The sequence below is a fragment of the Oreochromis aureus genome, linkage group 5, assembly GCF_013358895.1.
Source record: "Oreochromis aureus strain Israel breed Guangdong linkage group 5, ZZ_aureus, whole genome shotgun sequence".
NCBI classification, from domain to species: domain Eukaryota; kingdom Metazoa; phylum Chordata; class Actinopteri; order Cichliformes; family Cichlidae; genus Oreochromis; species Oreochromis aureus.
In genome coordinates, this window is record NC_052946.1 from 40,321,326 (window position 1) to 40,344,001 (window position 22,676).

At 43.7% G+C, this 22,676-nt stretch overlaps 1 protein-coding gene across 1 annotated transcript; it reads left to right on the forward strand.

The window, feature by feature from the left end:
• The first annotated feature begins 16,447 nt into the window (after window positions 1–16,447).
• oser1 (oxidative stress responsive serine-rich 1) lies at window positions 16,448–21,469 on the forward strand. Its single transcript, XM_031735730.2, has 4 exons — window positions 16,448–16,831; window positions 17,865–17,974; window positions 18,152–18,268; window positions 19,218–21,469. Exons 2-4 carry the CDS (start codon window positions 17,898–17,900, stop codon window positions 20,104–20,106), a joined length of 1,083 nt encoding a protein of 360 aa, XP_031591590.1. The 5' UTR covers window positions 16,448–16,831; window positions 17,865–17,897; the 3' UTR covers window positions 20,107–21,469.
• Window positions 21,470–22,676: the final 1,207 nt, after the last annotated feature.

Sequence of the window (22,676 nt, forward strand, 5' to 3'; positions counted from 1 at the left end):
GAGGAACTGCAGCTTTTGGGTGTATTTTTAAGCTGTGGAGGTTGGAGCTTCGCTGCCCTGATGGTTGCAGACGTCTCTTTGCTCAGAATATCTGGTGGAACCAAAAGGATTAGCTGGAGCAGTTCCCAGGTGGGACTCGGATGTTACCTGAGCAAACTTCTGATAAGTCACCTGAAAGCTCCTTCAGTGGAGGCTGGTCTTTCATAAAAAGCTGTTAACTCGCTCGGCAGCACTAAGCTGCTTCCCCTGGATCTGGATGTAAGCAGCATCTGAAATCTTTTTTTTTCTGAGTCCTCAAACATTGTGATTGTTTCCAGATTTATATGGAAATACAGCAGGTTTTTGTTTTTATTCATGTGGACTTTTGTGACATTGAATGTCGTATAAAACAAGCAGCCAAACCATCAGAGTCAATGAACACTGACAGAATGATCACAAACTCATGTTTAGTCTTTTAATGACTCCTCTGTGTTGGGCCTGGACCTGAGTCCATGTGAGCTGCTGGCAGTAATGAGGATCATGTTCTCAGGCTCTCCAGCGGCCCGTTCGAGCCGTCAGAAACAACGCGGATGTGTTACGCCTCCCGCATTGTTCCCCAAATCAGCCTGAGCTCTGGGAGGATCAGCTTACATGGCGGTGTGACCTGCCAAGCAATGCACAAAGAGCAAGTGCACAGAAACACACAGCCATACGCACACCTACACTGTTCCCAACACAACAACATTAAAACAACATATTTGTTCTGCTGTGAGGCGATTTAGATCCTGCTTCAAAATAAGTTCCTAAGGATATTTAAAGATGGCGACCAAGTGTCGAGACTTGTTAGCCACTAGATTTCCCAAAAAAACACCTCTAAATACTTCTTTTTACACGATCACAAAGTTACACAATTTTGGTTTCAGCTGGTGATGATTGGAGGAAGAGCTGCCTCTTTAACGACACATCTAAAACCTGCAGGACACTGGCCCTCAAGGCCTTGAGTTCAAGACCCCTGAACTAGATCCGAACCAAGCTCCACAGCTTTTGAATGTTAGAAGTCGTGTCAGCGGTGGTCAGAATGTGGGCTGGTCACACGGTCAAGAGCAGGTGGTCGATCACAGTAAAGTATGTGCAGTTAAATCTTTGTGTATGTGTAAGTAAAATATTCAAAGATCATTATTAAAGGTGAGGCTTACCTACTAGTTTGTCTTAATTGTGATTTCAGTAATCCCTTCATGACTCACACTGAAAGTCATCTTTGTTTTAAGACCTTCGCAGGCCTGAGGGAGACACCTGTCAGCGATGTCACCTGAACGGCAGAACGCCTCAGAGCTGCAGCGTGAGGATGCGAGTGTCAGCTGAGGAAATATTCAATTCAATTTATTTATACAGCACCAAATCACAGCAACAGTCGCCTCAGGGTGATTTATATTGTAAGGAGATGACCCCCTATGAGCAAGCACTTTGGAGACAGTGGGAAGGAAAAACTCCCTTTTAACAGGAAGAAACCTCCAGCAGAACCAGGCTCAGGGAGGGGCGGGGCCATCTGCTGTGATTGGTTGGGGTGAGAGAAGGAAGACAGGATAAAGACATGCTGTGGACGAGAGATAGAGATTAATAACAGATATGATTCGATGCAGAGAGGTCTATTAACACATAGTGAGTGAGAAAGGTGACTGGAAAGGAAAAACTCAATGCATCATGGGAATCCCCGGCAGCCTACGTCTATTGCAGCATAACTAAGGGAGGGGTCACCTGGTCCAGCCCTAACTATATGCTTTAGCAAAAAGGAAAGTTTGAAGCCTAATCTTGAAAGTAGAGATAGTGTCTGTCTCCCGAATCCAAACTGGAAGCTGGTTCCACAGAAGAGGGGCCTGAAAACTGAAGGCTCTGCCTCCCATTCTACTTTTAAATACTCTAGGACAGGGGTGTCCAACTCCAGGCCTCGAGGGCTGGTGTCCTGCAGGTTTTAGATGAGTCCTTGATGCAGCACAGCTGATTCAAATGGCTAATAACAGACATTTATTAATAATTAAAGTCATACAGACGGTCGCAGTCTAAGGACACTCCGATAGCTTTTTACCCTAACCCTAACCCTAAATGACCTCCTCAAAAAGTTCTCCAGAGGCCTGGTAATGAAGTAATCATTTGATTCAGGTGTGCTGACCCAGGGTGATCTAAAACCTGCAGTACATCAGCCCTTGAGTCCTGGAGTTGGACACCTCTGCTCCAGGAACAACAAGTAACCATAAAGCTGAAGCCGTTGTGAACTTCTCAAGCATTCGTGTAACAACATGATTGGCTGATATGTCTCACGGTCAGTCGCCAACTTTCCTGTTCAGGATTCTTTGATGGTCCTGTTTCTCATTCACTTCTGACGTGTTGGCGTCACGTGATGCTGAACTGTGAGGCTGGATATTTCGCCTACCATCAAAGAGTTAACACATAAAAAGATGCTTGGAGTCACTTAGAAATGGTTTGATCACACATGCTGACCAGCCAAACTGATCTGTGGATCGATTTGGCTGGGGTTGCGTCAGCCAGTGAAGTCGCCTTTATTCCAGTACTCCTGCTGCTAACCAATCATATCACAGTGTGGAAAAGTCCTGAGAGGGCGAGGTGTTTGAGCAAACCTGCATCAAAATGAAGAAGAAGGTGATACCGTGCCGAGGACTCGGCCAAATACTCACCTACAGCAGCTGCGACGTGCATATTCACGGTTTTTCACTATTTCAGAGATTTTCCTGAAGCCATATGTGAGCGACTGCTGATGTTATAGAAAGATCCGGCCTGACAGCGGTTCTCCTGCAGACCGGAGGCTCTGATGTGTTTGACAGGCCGGAGGAGGAATGAGACGTTTGGGACTTTTCCATGCGAGTCGAGCTAAATCAGCTCCATGTGTGTTTGAAGGTACAGTAAATCCAGCGCGCTGCCCCCAGCTTCATTTTAGGGAGGGGGGGATAAATGTTAAGCTGGCTAAAAGCTGTTCAAGAGTCCCTGCCCTCGGGGGGGGGGGGTATCAAGAGGTAAAGTCAGCATACTTTATGTATGGAGTCAAAGTAATACGATTCCCTTTCTTTCTCTGCTGGCCTCGCTGTTATATATGTGCAAACATGTTTCACAGTGTGACAGCCCGGCTTTATGTGTTTCACATGTGATGCGTGCATTACCATGAATGTGACTGAATACCAATGTTTAGTTTTGCCACCTGATGCTGATTCAGTTTGAGTGTTTTGTATTTTTCTTCCATTACGTTCGGAGACATTTTAGTCTCACTTTTGATCTTTTAATCTTTGAGGCTGCTGCCATCGTCCTGGGCGTCAGTTTGACCCGGGGCTCGATGATTTTGTCTCATATCTTTTGTTTTTGCTCACACGCGGCTCCTCGTCACATATTTCAAAAGAAAGAACGTCAGAGAGTCTGAGGGAAATTAGCTAATTCAGACTAATTCAAAAACTGAAACTGTGTCTGTGTTTCCTGTTTCCTTCTCAGAATTGCTTCAGTTCTTCAACAAGGTGCTGCAAACACCCTCAAAGATTTCAGTCCATGTTGACTTGATAGCATCACACAGATGCTGCATCCATGATGAGAATCTCTGGTTCCTCCACATCCCAAAGCTACTCTACCGGACTGTGAAGTGAACCCATCGTCGTGTTCAGGAAACCCGTTTTCGATGATCTGAGCCATCAGAAGAGTGTGACTGTGGTCATAAAGGGACGGACAGGGTCAGCAACGACAGGCTGAGATTATTCTCTCCTTTCAGATGGTTGTGTGAGAAAGTCCCAGCAGACCAGTCGTTTCTGAAATACTCACCAACAATCATGTCAAAGCCGCCTTAAATCACTTTGCTTCCTCATTCTGATGTTAGGTTCGAGCTTCATCCGTCTTCATCAGCTGTCACACAGAAAATGATGGACTCCACATCTGCAGCTCATTGAGAGCTTTCTCTTCTGGTCAGCGCTGAAGCTGCTTCAGTGCCTCAAAGAACTGAAAATGTCAAAGAGAAAATAACTAATGCATCAAGTTAAAAGAACACAGAGTAAAACAATAAAATGAAGGGAAATCCCAGTTTAGTACTTTGACACAAAATATTCCCTGTTAGTATAAATATGCACATCTTTCTGCGTATTTTCTCACATTTGTAAAATAACTTTATTCTCAGAGTTTAGTTGGACGTAAAGATCCAAACCTCCATCCCCGGATTTGAAGAACGTCTCACAGTTAGCATCTAAAATTCTCTGGATGCTTGTTTGGGTCGTTATTGTCGAGCATCGCGTTAACCTACGATAAATTAATATCAGTGGTCAGTGAGATGTTTCCATAGAAGCTGCACGTTTAGCACCACCCGTCTGAGGAGAAGCTCTGATAACAGATTCCTCATTTAAAGGCTGAATAAAGAGCAGAGCCATTTTCAGACTCTCTGGACCGAACAGACCAGACTTTGATATTTAAATGTAGCGATATTGTAACTTTGTGTTTTGTCTTAATTATCTTTGATTTATTCTGTTTAAAAGGAGCTCATTTCCATGCAGTAACACAGTTTGTGGAGCATTATGATGAAACAGAGGAGGTCAGAGAACCTCTCTTCCTCTCCTGTACAAATACCCGCCAGCACCAGGAGAAAATCCAGCGGCCGCAGACTTTCAGTGACGTGTTTCAGAGTTTTTCTCGTTTTTCAGCAGTGAATTCCTCCAAACCGGGTTGGGCTGTGAGCGTGTCTGCGTGTTGGACAGTTTACAGTTTTTATGTTAGTTGAGGAAACATAAAGGAAACAGTTGGCATTTCAGGAAGCGTGCTTGCTCAGTGTCTTATGATGAATCGGGAGATTAATGAAGTTAAACACGGAGCTGTGGAGCTTGTTATTGCTGGACAGAACCTGACAGCCATTCTCTACACCGGCTCCTGGTGCTATGGAAATAAAACTGATCTTTCAGTTACAATATGAAATATATAAAAACACTCTACTCGATGTTTTTGGCCGCTAAATAGAAAACCTTTCAAAAAATAAATGATGCAATCTGTCAGCTGTTAAACGTGTGTCTAGATGGGTTACTGTGGATTTTAAAAGGTTCAGATTAGAAAGGCTGACACTGACTGTGGGTGTCGGGATCAGAGAGAGGATCTCCGAGGGACTTGGTGTACAGCGTTCTGGATGTTATATGGATGCTTCCTTGATGTGGGGATTTGGGCATGTCCCACTGGCAGGAGAACTGCGATATTCTCAGGACATCCTGGAAAGATCACATGTCTCAGTTGGCTAATGAAAGTAGATGCTAGTGACCTGAAAAAGAAGCTCGTCTTCCCAGAAGAGGTGACGATGAGTAAAGAGACTGAACAAAGTCCTGGTTGAGGAGGCCCTTTGGAAGGATGACAGCCTCATTTCCCACTGAGCCCACAGCAGCATCGCTGCACTCTGTGCTACAGGAGATCGACTCGGAGCTCAAAGCCACGAAGAAGCTGCTGGAGAGAGCAGTTCAGTTCCTGTATGTGGAGGAGAAATCCAGGACCAGCCCGACCACAGACTTGAATAAAAGCAGCAGCGTTTTAGGGCAGCGTTCAAATACTGGAGAGATTACAGACAAACAATCAGCAGTGAATTTATTCATTAATATACTGCATCAGTGCTCAGACCACTAAAAAAATAAATAAATAAATGAAAAAAATCCTGTAAATCACAGCTGACGACGTGAACGCCGGCCCGTTTGTGGACGTGTCAGCTGTGTTTGACAGGTCAGGTGACCATGTTAGGGACATCCTCCATCTATGACATCATACAGATCCAAGAGTAGAAAAAGAAGTCAAAGTGAGTGTTTAGAGCTGAGCTTTTGTCTCACAGGGTTCACTTTACTACACTTTAATATGAACATTCACCACTGGAACAGGAAATAAAGAAAAACATAATAGGTCCACTTCAACTGCCCACATCATGCTAAACACAACCTGTATATGTAAAATGCATCAATATTTACTGTGGAAAAATTAAAGTTAACCAAATTAAATAAAAGAGATTATAATTCCCAGGCTCTTCCAGGCACAGGGATTACAGTCCTGATGGGATATTTTAACATTAGCTGATTTCTTCTTCACACTGAAGCTGGAAAAAATGTAAACACTTTGCTGCCCATAAATATAAAACTCTGCAGATACTCGTGCACGTTTTTCTTCACCTGTGATCATGTGTCCTTTTATTTCTGAGCTGTTTAATTTACACATATTTTTTATTATTGCATTATTTTTGATAAAGTATTTAATAATAATAATAAAAAAATACAGTTACTGTGTAACAACCCTGCAGTATTTAATGTTTTTATGGTATATTTTAGTTTAGAACTGATTTCAGAACTTGTTACATAAAAGGTCTGAATGGATGTATTTGTGCTGTTGATACACTTTAAACCTTTAAAGAGTCAAAATATGAGTTAATCTAAACAATGATGCACTTTCTGTCATTTTTTTAAGCATTTAAAAGGAAAATACTTGAACTGAGAAAAAATGTAGACCCACATCACATACCTAAAGAAGTGCCTGTGTCTTTACATATTTCTCTTTCTCATATTTATTTTCCGATCACTTTAATTGAGATGAATTTTCAGCTCTGGGAACTTCATTTGAACAAAGACAGAAGGAGGCTTGGTAAATAAATACGACATACCACAGAGCGGAGAGGAGCCGTTTCCCACAGATCTGGCCCTCAGTCGTCCCAAACGCACAAGCAGAAGCATGTGGAAGCATTTAGAGGTGGCAGCCCCAAATCACCGTGTCCTCCGTCACCACCAGAACACCACCCTGAGAGGGCTGTGAACCCGGGCAAAGAGGTCAGAGGTCAAAGATTCGGGATGGAGTCCAGGCCTCCCAGAAACAAACAGCCGCCAGCAAACCTGACGACCAGAGGGCAACACGGGCGAGAACAAGAGCGCGCTTCACCGGTCTGTGAGCGTCCGCGTGAAGCTGGCTCGTCTCCATGGAGTCGACTGTTGATTAATCAAAAGTTTTGTTTACAACTTTTACTACTTTTTACTTGTTAAATGTATCAAATAATGTGAATAATTTAAAGGAAAATCAGCCAAATTTTAATCTTGAGAAGTCGATCTGGCCGATCATCATTTACTGCTGCTCAACTTTTGATGCTGCTTCTTGTGCCCACCAGGTTACCGCGGGTAACGGGGACAGCATCACACTGACTTTGTGTATATTTGTGGTCACTTTGTGGCATCCTGCAGGTCTTTGTTGTTGTTTCATGTCTTTGTTTTTGGCATAGACTGTATAAAAAAGATGGACGGCATACAAAAGCCTCAGCGTTAGCATTTTGATGCAGCTTCGACATTCAGACTGAGCGTTTTTGTGTTTGGGAGAGTCAGACATCGTGAACATTACAAGAAATGTCAGCAAAACATCAGATTTCCAAAAGTGCTTCCCAGAAAAGTATTTAATGTCACATCAACAAGGAAACAAATATCTAACATGTTATAAAAGTGATGGTTATTTGCAGCTGAGCCTCTTTATTGCACTGCCTTGAATATATATGCACATCTAAATATACATAAATATATAAAATATGATATACACGGATGTAAAGACTCTTTAAGTTGGTGGTATGAGAGAAACCCCTCTGACCTCTCACCTTTCCGCAGTCCAACCACATGTCAAAACAGTGAGCGAATTAGCAGAACAAAGTCGTGCAGACGTTCCCTAAACACCTAACAGTCCGAGTGTCACGTCATTATGAGGGTTCAAAGGTCAAGCATAATCATAACCTTTTGTCTTCCTGTTCCACAGCGTGTGTCATCTGTTTCTCAGCTGCGCCTCGTTCCTCTTTGTTTCCGTCTCTCTTTAGCTCGGCTCTGGTAACAGAATCTGCCTCCCTCTTTTCATCGGTGACATTACAGGAACCCGATCTGACGTCCCGCATTCCTGCAAACAAAGACGGAGAGCGAGAGCGAGGGCAGGCAGCGAGGAATAACAAGCCAGTGGAAAGGTTTCAGACACATAAATCGAACGCATGGCAATAATAACGGTGGGAATTCAAGGAAACTCAGATTTCTGTACAGACTTCAGAGCTATATCAGTGTAACCGTGGGTGCAGATTATTGGGGGTGTAAGGAAGTCTGGATCCCCTGTTGTCCTCCTCAGTGCATCATGGGTAACCTAATTACGTGTTTACACCAAACACTTGAGCTAGCATTGATGCAAAGCACAAACCAGCTCCTGTCCTCCTGCTCACAGTAGGATGTTGCACACTCTGCAAACTCCAAACAAACGATGCCTGAGACATTGTTCTTTGGCTTTAGCGCTCAGGATAACAAAACATATTCATATTTAATTATCTTTCTGATCTTTCTAAACTTTTCTGATTCCCCGACTCCTTTGTTCCAACAGTCACAGCCCGTTTAAAGATCCAGTCCCCTGCAGGGAAACATCGATGATTTATTAAAGCTCGGCTGCTGCACCTGCTGCATTATGATTCTTATGTAGGACTCACAACAGTTTTCTTGTTAAACCAGTTTACTATTGCATGCAGACCGGATAAAAGATGGCTGCAGCTGTCACAGAAATCTAAATGAACAGCCTCGTCGGTTTAAAAGATGTTTTTTTCTTAGTATGTTTGCTTTCTAAATCAGTTTATTCGTGCAATAACTGATGAAAAACCAGCAGCAGTTACCCAAAGATGGGCGAGCCAGTCAAACTGTTTATGCAGCTAGCTTTAACAGTTTGCAGTTTTAAACTATATCCCAGGCTGTGTGCGGCCCTCTACAGGCCGGGGCCCCGGACTGAGGCCAACAGCAGATATGTGAGCAAAGAAAGATGTTTGCATAATGGAAAAGAGCTCAGCCCTCATCCAGAGACCTGAAAGACATTTTCAAGTCTTTGTTTCATATTTTTATCCTGATTGTTGAGCGAACTGGTTATGAATCGCGCCCCGAATAAACGCCAGATGTCCACATGTTTGGCAGAACATCGATCAAATAAAGACTCGAAAAGGTCAAAAGGTTAGATCATCAGGTACAGGAACACGAGCAAATACACGGCCGAGTTAATCGTGTGCAGAGAAAGTGACAGAGCGATGGCTCGAGTTTCCTGTCAGGTGAAGTCGATTCTCTGCTCTCTCAGTTTTACTCAGCTTTGGGAAATCAGCCAGAGAAAAAGTTCAGACCTGCAGCTGTGGCTAATCGAAGTGACTCTAGATTAAAGATGAATCTAATGTAAACATGAAGGAACTTTTTCAGTATTTGTGTTTCCAGCCTGCGGGGTGAAACCTGAGGCTCCAGCAGTGAGTCGGTCCAAACACAAAACTTCACAGCAGAAATAAACATGTTTACAGCCTGATACCGAGCTGTACGGGTGGAGAATGCTTTTGTAACTTGACTCTTTAAATTGTATTAAAATCTGCATTCGGGGCGTGGCCTAATACAGGTATAACAGGTGGGTGTAACTTAGCACTTGACCCTCTCATCCCAGTGTTTCTGGGTCCAACACCAAAAGGTGAAAGTGTGATAGCCATGTCCATCTTTTATATACAGTGTATGCACAGCAGGACTGGGCTCTGCTGGACTCAAATCAAATCAAATCAAATCAAATCACTTTTATTGTCACGTCGCATGTGCAGGTACACTGGTACAGTACATGCGAGTGAAATTCTTGTGTGCGAGCTTCACAAGCAACAGCGTTGTGCAAAATACAATAACGTGCAACAAGCAAAAATATAAGAATGGCTAAATCTGAAAGTAATAAATATATGTCCAATATATAAGAGTATATGCATTACTGGATGTGTATACTAAATATGTTTTTCTACGTGTGTGTGTGTGTGTGTGTGTGTGTGTGTGTGTGTGTGTGTGTATAGTGTGTATATACATATTTTACAAATGAAATAGAGTAAACAATAAAATAAGATATATAAAATATACAGAGGTTGGTAGTCGGACATGTGCAAAACAGTGGCATTAATGTACAGTATGGAGTGCATAATGTTGAAGTTCCAGTAGTGAGGGTGAGGTGTCTATGACGTGTTCAGCAGTCTGATGGCCTGGTGGAAAAAGCTGTCTCTCAGTCTGCTGGTTCGGGACCGGATGCTGCAGAACCTCCTTCCTGATGGAAGTAGTCTGAACAGTTTGTGGCTGGGGTGACTGGAGTCCTTGATGATCCTTCCCGCTTTCCTCAGGCACCGCTTCCTGTAGATGTCTTGGAGGGAGGGAAGCTCACCTCCAATTATCTGTTCAGCACACCGCACTACTCTCTGGAGAGCTTTGCGGTTGTAAGCGGTGCTGTTGCCGTACCAGGTGGTGATGCATCCAGTGAGGATGCTCTCAATGGCACAGCGATAGAAGGTCCTGAGGATGCGGGGGCTCATGCCGAATCTTTTCAGTCTCCTGAGAAAGAAGAGGCGCTGCTGCGCCTTCTTCACTGTTTTGTTTATGTGTACTGACCACGTAAGATCCTCAGCCAGATGTACACCAAGGAACTGGAAGCTGCTCACTCTCTCCACAGCGGCGCTGTTGATGGTGATGGGGGTGTGTACTCCTCTGCACCTCCGGAAGTCCATTATCAACTCCTTTGTCTTTGCGACGTTGAGGGTGAGATGGTTGTCTTGACACCAGTGGGTCAGGGCGCTGACCTCCTCCCTGTAGGCCGTCTCATCACCGTTGGTGATAAGACCCACCACTGTAGTGTCGTCCGCAAACTTCACAATGATGTTGGAGTTGTTAGTGGCCGTGCAGTCGTAGGTGTAGAGTGAGTACAGGAGAGGGCTCAGTACACACCCCTGTGGAGCACCAGTGTTCAGTGTGATGGGGGATGAGGTGGGGGATGAGGTGGTGCTGCCCAGTCTGACCACTTGGCGTCTGTCAGACAGGAAGTTAAGGATCCAGCTGCAGAGGGAGCTGCTCAGTCCTAGATCCTGCAGTTTCCTGTCCAGCTTCGAGGGAACGATGGTGTTGAATGCTGAGCTGTAATCTACAAACAGCATTCTCACATACGTGTCTCTTTTCTCCAGGTGTGACAGGGCAGCATGGAGTGTCAGGGCTATGGCATCATCAGTGGACCTGTTGTGGCGGTATGCGAACTGTAGAGGGTCCAGTGAGTCGGGTAGTGCAGAGCAGATGAAGTCCCTGACCAGCTTCTCGAAGCATTTGCTCACAATGGGGGTCAGGGCTACAGGTCGCCAGTCCTTCAATGAGGAGATGGTGGAGGATTTGGGTACAGGGACGATGGCGGCCATTTTGAAGCAGGCTGGGACTACAGACAGAGAGAGGGAAAGGTTGAAGATGTGTGTAAACACTCCAGCTGGTCGGGTTAGTGAATGTGCTGCTGCTACCTTCCAACCAGTGCAATATCATTTTATCCTTTGTAGCAGGATTGTGTTTGTGTGTATTTATACTTTTATATTTGCTATATTTATTATATTATGTATGTTAGTCTGCTGAAACATAACCTCTGCTCCAGTTTCACTGTACAGCACCCAAGTACAGCGACAATAGAGGAATCTTTATCTTATCTTTATCTTTATACACACAAAGACAAAGGTGTGTGTGTGTTTCTACTATTCTGTTTTTGTACTTGTATCTTGGATGTTTGTGTACCTGCCAAATAACTGCAGTGAACTGCTCCATTTTGATGCTTAGTTTGCAGTGTGCAGCACAGCTGGAACAAAGGTTGCCAGTCTGCAAAATGTTCTTTAATTCAGCATCTTTCACTTTAAGCAGGGTCGAAGTACTTTCCCCTCCGTTCTCATAAATGAGAGTCACTCTGAGCTGCTTCTGAAGAAGGATGTTTCTAAAGAGCAGCTGAGAGTATGAAGCATGTCTTTGACGGTCTCTGTGTGGTTTTCACCTTTTCGCTGAGAAAAATTCCGCCTGCACAGTTGGCGAGTTTATTTCTTTAAGTGTTGCAGCTACATCACGAGGAAGAGAAGATCCTGGCTTCTTCTCATCGGTGAGGTTTGACTTAGAGGATGTTTGCACGACGGTGGGCTTCTGTGTGGAGTTCCCCCTCGTCTTGTTGTCTTAGTGAGAAAAACCGGAGCAGCAGCCACAGACATCATGCTGTCAGCGTTTACAGTCAGACTTCCTGTCTCTGCTCTGTGAAAAACCGCTGACTGTAAGTGCTGCAGAGCAAACGCTTCTCTTGAATTTAAGGTTGTAAACTTTGAAAAACTAATCCAACAGGTGCAGGGTCACTGACTGGAAAAGGTTAGGGTGACACCCCCCCTATGCACACACACACACACACACACACACACACAGTGTTTAAATCACATTTTATTGCAAGAAACTTCAAAACACTTTTTAAATGTTTGTTAAAGCCAAACGCCTGCATATGTTTGAATAAATCACTAAACATTTTTTTCATTTTTATTGTTTATACATTTGTAAATTGTATTTATGTTTTTTGTACTGAAAAAGCACTGACTGCTTATAAAAGATGACCGTCATAAGAAGCAGTTCATTTACCTTGTGGACAGACTCACAGACTGATTTAAGGACACATACAGGAAGTCTATCATGCCACATACATCTTTGAAATACTCTTATTGTTCCTTAACACTGCCATCATGCTCACTGCATCGCCTGTGTCGTGGGTGTAGCGAGCCAATTTTCATGTCACAACACGTGTTACAGGACACAGTCTTTGTGGCGCAGCATCCAGTTGTGCGCCTCTCAAGTTCGTAACTTGGCGTGTTGCACTGGACTGAAGGCACGAGGGTACGATTATGTCGTTTTTCCCGCCATTTTAATGATGCTTCAGCTAAGGGCCATCCAGAATCTGGCCCAGTGTTGCCAATTTAGTGACTTTGTCGCTATATTTAGCGAGTTTTCAGACCCCCTTAGCGACTTTTTTTCTAAAAAGCAACTAGCGACAAATCTGGCGACTTTTTCTGGTGTTATTGGAGACTTATTTATGACGACTTTTTGACGTGAAAGCACGTATCGCTCTTACTCTCAACAAGAAGCGGTGCTGCCGTGGGCACCTCGCTCGTGCCAAAGCGCTCACAGGCGGAGGATAGTCCTCCACCAGCTGCTATCAGGGCAGGAGACGTTCACACCTATGCCTCCAAATTGCAAATGAATCGCGCACGAGTGAAGCTGCTGCTCCCGCACTGACTGTAACGCAGTCAATTCTTCTTTTACTGTTATGCTGTTTTGTGGATCACAAGGTTTAAAACTACTTATAAACACACACACACACACACACACACACACACAGTAACTCCACCAGAGTGCCTATCTGGGTCACTTTTGCCGGTCCAAGTCCGGATAAAGGAGCAGGGTTGGAATTGTGACATTAAAAAAACAATAATTGCTAAAAGAAATTTAATTTGTAGTTCTAAATAAATTCTAAATGCATTTAGGACGTGCTTTACTCACTTTATGTCTCTTCCACGTTGTTATTTCTCTCTTCAACTACGTAGGTTACAATTACATTAGCATGACCAATTATGCAAATTAGGCGATGACATCATTTAGCGACTTCTAGTAACTTTTAGGACAGCCAATAGCGATTTTCCTTACTGAGGAGTTGGCAACACTGATCTGGCCTTTAAGTCTGACGTCATTAGCTGTTTCCGGCTCCAAACTCCGCTTCAGGTCCCAAAGTCAAACAATCACTGCGGCATCACTGAGAGTTACAAACTGTCTAAATTATTTCATCTTTAATAAAATGATCAGCGTTGCTGCTTTACCAGGTGTAACAATTAAGTTTAACATCCAGACATCTATGAAAACAGAATTTATGAAATTTAACGGAGTTATGAGTTAGCAAGAAGTTAGCGCTAGCTTCCACCTAAACATGATATAGCATGTTCTGACTGAGAGATTTCTGAAACATTCAAACGTACAGCTCTGCTATCACTTCCAACATAAATGAAGACAGAAAACTAAACAGCAGTGACGTTTGTAGGGTTACTGAAGTTGGGCTAGCTGCTATATAATGATGTGCTACGTGATCGCTAGCTACACAGCTATGTTAGCATAGCATAAACACAGTGAAGCTGGAGGATGAACGCTAACTTTTTTCCACTTGATAAAAGTTAACGTGAGGGTTCCTGATGGTTAGGGGCAAATGCAATCGCATGGCAGGATGCTGTAAACGGACCAAACTTCAGTCAGGAGAACAACTGAGATAATCCATCCACAATACCAGGTTAGTCATTAATATACTGCTGCATGGGCTGGGCTGTAGTTACATCGTAAGGGGTTAAACACTGAGCTTTAAAAAGAACAGTGGTAATAAAAACCAAGAGAGGCCGACAGTGATCACTGACTGTTTTTGGGTCTTGTTCAGATTAAATAGAACAAGATACAAAACTATAAAACATGTTAAAAACACAACAGCCTTAATAAACACAGAGTAGTTTGGACCCGGATGCAGGAATCATTCGTCATCACTTAAAGACCGGATGCAGAGGGAGATGTTGGAACAGTTTCAAACGTTTTCTCTGTATTATTTGGGGTCTTTACCTTATAAAGCACCCTGAGGGGACTGTTGTTGTGATTTGGCGCTATATAAATAAAACTGAATTGAGTTAGTGCTACGAGCTAACCATCACCAGACTCATGCAGTGTAGCCAAGTTGCGGCTAGGTAGCTAACAGTAGCATGCTTGCTCAGGTTAATGCTACTGAAATTGTGTGGCTGGCTAGCTGAAGGACCAATAGACAGTGAAATGTGACTGATGAACAGAGGACACTGCACACTCACTCAGCCAACATTTACATTCAGTAATAATCTGCAGGGTCTCCCTGACAACCAGTCAGACAACCAGAAACAGAATTCAAAATTTGAAGTTGTGAAAATCATGAAAACATTGTGTCACGTTCTTACTAGAGTAGGTTTATATACAAGAATTGTCTCATTCATCTCTGCATTTTATTTCACTTATCCCATTCAGGGTCGCAGGGGGGCTGGAGTCTGTTCCTGCTGCTGAGAGGCAGGATACACCCTGGACAGGTCGCCAGGCTAACACACAGAGAGACACACAACAACGCGCAATTTAGAACAACAAATTAATCTAATTAATCTAATTTCTTATCACACTTGACTGAGATGCTGAACACGGTGCACCAGAGATTTTAACATTTAAAAACAAATCATAGATAATTTACACAAAGATATACATTAACAGCATAAATGTGCTGTTTATATTTTCAAAACTATAGTATGGTAACAGCACGCTTCCCAAACCATACTTGTTTACAAAACTGGTCTCACATTGTATTGATTTAAACCCAAAACTGGAACTTAAAACCATAACCTCACATCTGGAAAGTCTTTACTAACCTGATAAGTCAAGTTAGAAATAGGTTTATTTTCCCAAACATTCCCATACAAGCTGATTTTACACGAGTCGCCCCCTGCTGGCCTTTATAGGAATGCATGTTAGAGGCTTCATTTCTAGTTTGTACAGGCTGCTTGGGAGCTGGATGAAACCAGGTCTATAAGATGTTTTATTTCTCGGTGTAATCTGAGAGAATGGAGGCTGTACAGTAGCTCTGAATGTCCGGTGAAGAGCTGCATGTTTGGCAGTCGCAGTGTTTTCAGCCTTTGGTTCATGTTGTTTACAAACTTTGTTGGTTTGTGGTCACAGCAGCTTTCAGCCTCGATCTTTGTTCCCCAAACCTCAGAGTCCAACTCGCACCACAAATTAGTCTCATTTCCAGACAGAAGTTTGTGTTCCCACAGGCTGGTTTTTAGAAAGGTGATCCTGCTTGAGTCAATGCACTTTGTTCCTTTTTTACCATGTTGATCATAACAGCCTCGGTTTTTCCAAGTTATTCATATGCTAAGGATATTATTTATCCCTCTGACAGTGAATTCCTGATAAAAACCATCTATCAGCCTGTGTTATTGCACACTGTAAGTGACGATACGAGAGAGAAATCCACAGATTGAGAAATCACTGCAAACAGGCTGCCCTGAAAACAGCTGTGTTTTTCCCCCCTTTTGTTTCCTTTGGTCCAGAACAGGTTTGATTGCTTTAGTTCGCGATCCTTTCATCCCGGGGCGCTGAATAGAAGATGACACACCCAGCTGAATAATTCCAGGTCATGCAGAAAGTCAACTGTGCAGCCCCGGAGAGCAAACACGGAGCTGCGGTTCAGGCGGCGAAACCAAAGCAGAGGCTGCCGCTCAGTGGTCGCTTTCATTGATGCATTCAGAGAGTACAGCTGCACATCTGCAGGCCTGTTGTTACCGAAACTCCGTTCACTTTACACATAATCTGCATAGTGAAAACTGTTACTATAACACTGAAAATATCCACCACACTGTGTCCTAAATTGAGCTGTCTTTGCAGGTGAAAAGCAGCCAATGTCTAAACAAGAGCTTTGACTGCCCTTCATAAAGCTGGAGCGCTGTGAAGAAATACACTTTTTAAATACAGTCTGGCTCCCTGGAAGCAAAATATAAAGAAATGGGGGTGAACACTTTTTCTATAAATAAAATAGTTTTATTTTTGAAGAGTGACGTCAACTCGCTGTCGGGAGCGTGACGTCAGCGGGTGCGTTGTTGCAGAGTCACTGCGACGGTTCGACTGTAAACAAGCCGAGGACAGAGAAACGTCTCGAACTGAGTCCAAACGTCTGCGCCGTTATCTCCGTTAGTTAATCACGGCTCGTGTCCATCCGTGATCGATTCCATGTAATTGTCCGTGCGCACTTCCCCCCCCGAAGGAATAGATCTCGTTGTCCCAGAGAAAGAGTCGCTCAAAAACGTTCAGACCCTGAAGCTAGCTTAGCTTAGCTTAGTGTAGCTCTTGATAGCCTACCTGGCTAACCAACATCTGAGGGCCCGTTCAGAGGAAAAGCCCCTCTATGCCCTGGGCACCTCTCTCTCTTCACTGTGACTGGGATATCCTGAACCGTAAGTATGCCCTCCTGTATTTTAGAGGTGTTACAAGCATTTTAACAGCAGTGAATATGACCTCCAGTGCCGAGCTAGCTAGTTAGCCAAGCAGCCTGCTAGCATTAGCGCAAAGGGTTTGAAAACACGCTGTTTACTTGCTGAGATTCGGGCGTTTCGGGGTTTAACTAAGTCTAATTTTATTGCGACAGCTCGTACAGACGTGCATTAATCTCTTAGTGTCACGTTTCATTTCATTTATTCGGTTTATCTCAAGTAATGTGTTTTTACTAGCAGCAGCTCCGCTCGTCTTTAGCTAGAGGCCTGCTAAACTCATTCACAAAACACTGCGTGTCATTGTGGAGTGATCTCTGATCTATTAGTTGTAATGTCTCAGTAAATAGTGGATAGCAGTTATATTTCCTTCAGAAACGGAACCCCTGCTGTCGTGTTCTTTTCCGAGTTTGCTGTCACGTTTGTCACGTCTGCCGATGTGATTGGATTAGATGTAGACCAGCTGATCGATCAATAACATCTCAACCAAAAGTGCAGTGTTTGTTGATTTATTATTATTTATTTTAGAATTGATTTTAACTCCTTGGATCTGCGAATATGGCCTTTATTTTTAATTTTTTTCATTATTTACATAGTAGTTGTTAAAAAATGGCAGAAAATACCTTCTTATGACCACTTATGTCTGTCTGATAATTAATTTGCAAGCTTGTAAATTAATAAAAAAGGTTAACTCAAAAAACACAGAAATGCCTCTTTAAGGAGCTGAAATTATTTATCTCTCTCATCTTCTCTGATGATGGGTGAGTATATATAATGTGATTTGATTAAAGAATAGTTCTAGTTAATTCTTTGGTATTAGTTACTCGTCCAGTGTTTTCATTATACTGACTCTTTGAACAGCTGCTCCCACAAAGCAGCATACTCTCGGCGCCGCTTGATAACAGATGTGACTTTTAATTAAAGTTGGAATCTCTGTGAAGGAAACCGTGATGCGCAGTTAACCCGTGTGGCTTCACTGTTGTGTGTTTCTGCTTTGTAGCTGGGTGGCTGGTCAGAGCGGCCTCCTCCCACCATGGAGGCAGGAGGGAAGGACTGTGAGGAGGAGACACTGCAGATGGCGTTTAAGAAGCTGAGGGTTGATGCTGAGAGGTAAACACAGGCAAAAAAATCAACCTTCAAACTCCTGTATTTAATTTATTTTAAAAATAAATTTTTATTAAAACCCCCACAGGTCACTTTATTAGGTTCACCTGTTTGACTCCTTGTCTATTTAGCGAATCACGTGGCGGTAACTCTGCTTTAATGTCTTTTCCCCTCTCCTTCCAGTTTACCCGGAGCTGTGAGTGTTTTGGAGGCGGTGACTTCCAGAGCAACATCGCGAGCTTCTCTCGACTCAAGCGGAGCGAAGCCCAAACTCGGCTGCCCGAAAGACAACTGGCACAGGTAGGCTGATCTGCTGGGAGACGCTCGATCACAGGAACAGACAGTGTGGATACTTGTGTCCATCATTGTGAGCTTTTTTCCACTGAGTCAGAAAAGAAGAGGAGGCGCGTTTCATTCCATCACTTCCATCCTAAAATCAGCCTCAGGACTCAGACGCTCTCTGGTTCGACCTTTCTTAACTGGTGGATGCTTTAACGTTTCTAATCCAGTGGTGTGTAATGGTTTTTATTACAGCGTCATTAGGGGAAAAAAACAGGCTAAACTGGTTATTTTAACTCTGAGCTGAGTCATAAAGTTTAAGTCAGGCATTGTTTGATCGTTTAATAAATACGTGAACACGTGATGAGGAGATCTAACCCACATGTTTCATTTGTTCTAAAAACAACCTGTGAAGGTTGTGAAGTCTAAGTGTTAAGATGTTGTAGTCTGTGGAGAAGCATTCATTCCTGCCGGTGATATTCCAACACTGGTGACTTTTTGTTTTTTTACAGCAAAGAGTAAATGATTAAATGAAACTGACTAACAGAGCAGTAACCAGCTGCCTCTCCAGCCGGTGGGCCTTCTTCTGATGTGCAGCATCTGTGAGCTCGGCACTGTGTCACCGGCGCTCCGCCTGCTGCGGGTTCTGGTTACAGTGGCCCTTGATCTCAGAGCAGATCCCCAGAACAGAACCAGGACTGCAGATGCTAGCTGTGATCCAGGCTGACGGAGATAAAAGTCTGTCTGACATCAGGGGTTGGGAGGAATTGTAGCTCAGAGGTCAGCAAACATCTGGACTGGAAAATAAGAGCGAGGGTTTTTTTTAAAGTGAGACTTTGTGTTGTGTCTTAGGATTATTTCACCTGCATTTTTGTGGTAATTGATCTTTCAGGTGACGTCTCTTTTCTCATTGAGTGTTTATTTTGGAGTTCTTATTTGTGATATTTGATTTTCTCTCGCGTCCTTTTAGCTGCATGAGGAAAAATTCCAGAGGAGCATCCAGAACACAGCGCCGTCGCAGGTCCAAGTCGCCCATCCTCCACCCGCCAAAGTTCACCTACTGCAGCACCTCCGGAGCCTCTGCACTGTTACCCCCTAGTGGCTGCCCGAAGCACCAGCGCCTGGCCGCGCCTGAGCCTGCCCCACCTCGTCCTGCAGCAGATGGACTAGCCGCCTCGCCCGTGGCCATCCCGGTCCCAAAAGAGCACTCCTCTTCAGGCTCGCCCGGGCATGGCCCCACCCTGGTTTTTGGATCCTGTGCTGCTTATGAGACGCATATTAGAAGCGTGGCTTCCCCACAGTCCTCACAAGAGATCCCCACTATCATCACCGCTACCTCCGGGCTGGCAGGAGGAAAGTCGAGTGAGGACAGCAGCCCGGAGAGCAGCGAAGCCAGAGCGGAAACATCCCAGAGATCCAGACTGGCAGAGGCAGCTGACTTCCGAGCTCTGTCTGAACTCCACAGTGGCAGGTCTGCCGAGGGTCCCCACGCCGCCTGTTCCTGTGCCCAGAAACGCAGCTCAGAGTCTCAAGAGGATGGCAAGCAGGGGGTCGAGTGTCAGTGCCATCATCAAGGCTGGCCCGGCGTGGAAGTCTACTCCTTCACGGGGCTCCGCAACGTCATATCGGAGTGTGAGAGGAGCCTGCCGAGCAGCGAGGAAGCATCCAGAACTCTCAGCTGTAACGCCGCTGCAGCGGCTGCGTCTCCAACACTGTCGTCAGGCTCCCCTCGCTCCTGCTCGGAGCAGGCGCGCGCCTACGTGGATGACATAACAATAGAGGACCTTTCTGGCTACATGGAGTATTATTTATACATCCCCAAAAAGATGTCGCACATGGCCGAGATGATGTACACTTAGAGTCAGATTTATTATTACCACTATTATTATGTCAGATAAGGAAAATGATAAGACGGTAACAAGGGTATTTTTTTTCTGTTAATGAGAGAAAAGTTGGCCTTGGAGGAAAGTTAGGCGCTTGTAGAAGGAAGAGTTAGGAATAAAAGTTTCATTTAAATGGACAAAGGTTGGCCACAACATTAGAACCACTCATAGGTGAGATCCACATGTTAAGTTGTGACGTTCTGTTAATCCACGTCTGTTATATTTCCACACTCTGTTACAGCAGCAACACAAAACACGACAAAGAGCTCCTGGCCTGATCGAGGGTCAGTGGGAGCCCAATTCACAAAGGCCCCTGAGCCCATAGGAACCACCCCCGGGGGCCACAGACTGCCGTTTCAAAGCTGATCCAAGCACATCCTGCTAGCGCTCTGCTAGCGTTAATTTTAAACCACATTTCTGCAGGTGGAGCCGGGGGGGCGGAGCCTTTTCCAGTTGACATAGGGCCAGAGGCAGGTCTGTCACAGGGCTAACGCACAGAGACAGGTTGCTGTTTTTCTCATGAAATTCTCATAAATCTGCATGAAGTTTAAACGTTAATCTGAATAATTGTTATAGATTCAGTATAAGTTTGGATTAGGGGGTCAGTGACACAGTGTCAGCCTGTAAACCCACAACCAGAGGTGCACGTGCACAGCTGCTCGCTGGGCCTGCAGTAGGGAAGGGCGTGACTTTTGAATGTTAGAAAAATCATCAAGTTGTAAAAATTCAACTTTTTTTTGTCTTCCTTTTTTCTTTGGGTGAGTGAAAGGACACATACCTACAAATGTAGAAAAAAATTTGTAATCCAGAAATGAGGCCAGAGCCTTCGACTGCACTCCAAACGTGTTGAAGTGGATTATATTTGAATCCAAACGTGTTTTGATACCACACTCACTCAGATTTGTTTAAAGATGTTTCGTATCCAGTAACTGATAACCAGAAGCTGTCGTATTTTGGAGCCTGACTGTCGGCAGGTGTGCTGACCGTGTCAGGCGGGCGGTTTTAATGTTGTGGCTGATGGCCACAGAATAGACTAACCCACGTTTAATGTTCCTGTTTGTCTTTCCGTGATTTTTACTAAATCTGACAGAAACACGTCACAGCCAGCTGTTTCGCTTTAGTTTCGCCTTTCTCTCTCTTTGTTTGTGGATCACTTTTCTTTCTTTGTTTGTTTTCAGTTTACAAATGAAGTTGCCAAAGCTCTTGGTGCTGGGTCTTGCAGAAGACAGGAACACGCAAACTTGTCATGCTAAGTGTGATTCTGTTTTTGGTGTTTGTGGTGACCTCAGGAGTCGCCCGTCTGGATTTAATTTCACTCAATAAAGAAGTAAAAAATGGAGAATTGGTCGTCTTCACTCGTGTCAATGAAGCTAATCAGAGATTTTTCTAGCTAGCACGGAGTTTACAGGAAGTCATAAAAGAAATTCAACACAAACCCTGAAGCCCCAGTCACAGATAACAGATGGCGGTTATCAATAACTGTCTCTTAAGCCATGCTCTCTGGTTTAGGCTCTGGGCACGCTCACAAAAAAAGGGGCGTTTCCCGTGTCTTGTGCACAAATTGATCCCCATGAGTGTCATCTGCTTGAGTCATAAGTTATATCATGATAAAATGGCTTCTAAAATCTATAAAGAACATAATAAAAGTAACAATAAATGCAACACTGCAGCAATATGACAAGATTATTGTTCCAGAAAAATGCTAAATGTGTGTTTTGGCACACTAAGACAATTTCAGTCCAGCCGCACATTAGAGTTTAAGCTGGATCCATTTAAAAGTCCCACAATCTAAAGAAGCAAACGTGAAAAATGCTTCTGTTTGTCACAGATTAAAGAGAAATTTATCTGATTGAACAGACAGTCTGTGAGTAAACTATAAAAACATTCTATATTTCCTGCTTCATCAAAATAATACATGTAATCTCCAGTGACAGTGCGAGGCACAGTTTGAGCTGCTGTTAAAATATTCCACCAGGAGAGAATCACACTGAAAACATGCTGGAAATAACAAAAAACCCAAAACAAATCAGTGAAAATGTGGCATTTCCAGCTGATTTTAAGATGAAACTGAACATAACTTGCTCCAGACCAGGTGATGCATTACTGTGTTACCATGGTGATATAGCCAGGTAAAAAGCCATTTTTATGACAGGAGGCTCTCATAAGACAGCCCTCTGACAGTAAACGCAGTAAACTGTTGATGAATCTGTTCATTTTTCATTTTTCTCTGACCTACCTGCAATATAAACCCCAGCTTTTGTACTACGATTTTGCCTCTGGCTAAAACTCCTTTGGTCGCTTGGGCGAGTATTTTGTTGTAGGAGAGATTACTTTCTGGTCTGGAATAAGAAAGAATGCTTACCCGATTCTGCTCAACAGAAGAGTTTCATCATATTTTTAATCATCAAATAGAAGATGTAAACTGGGATTTAATATTACAGATACATCAGAGCCATTGAGGATGAAAAATCATATAAATAAATTAATAAATACTTGAATAAATGTCAAGACTAACAATTAAAATCCTAAATACAAACTTTCGTAAT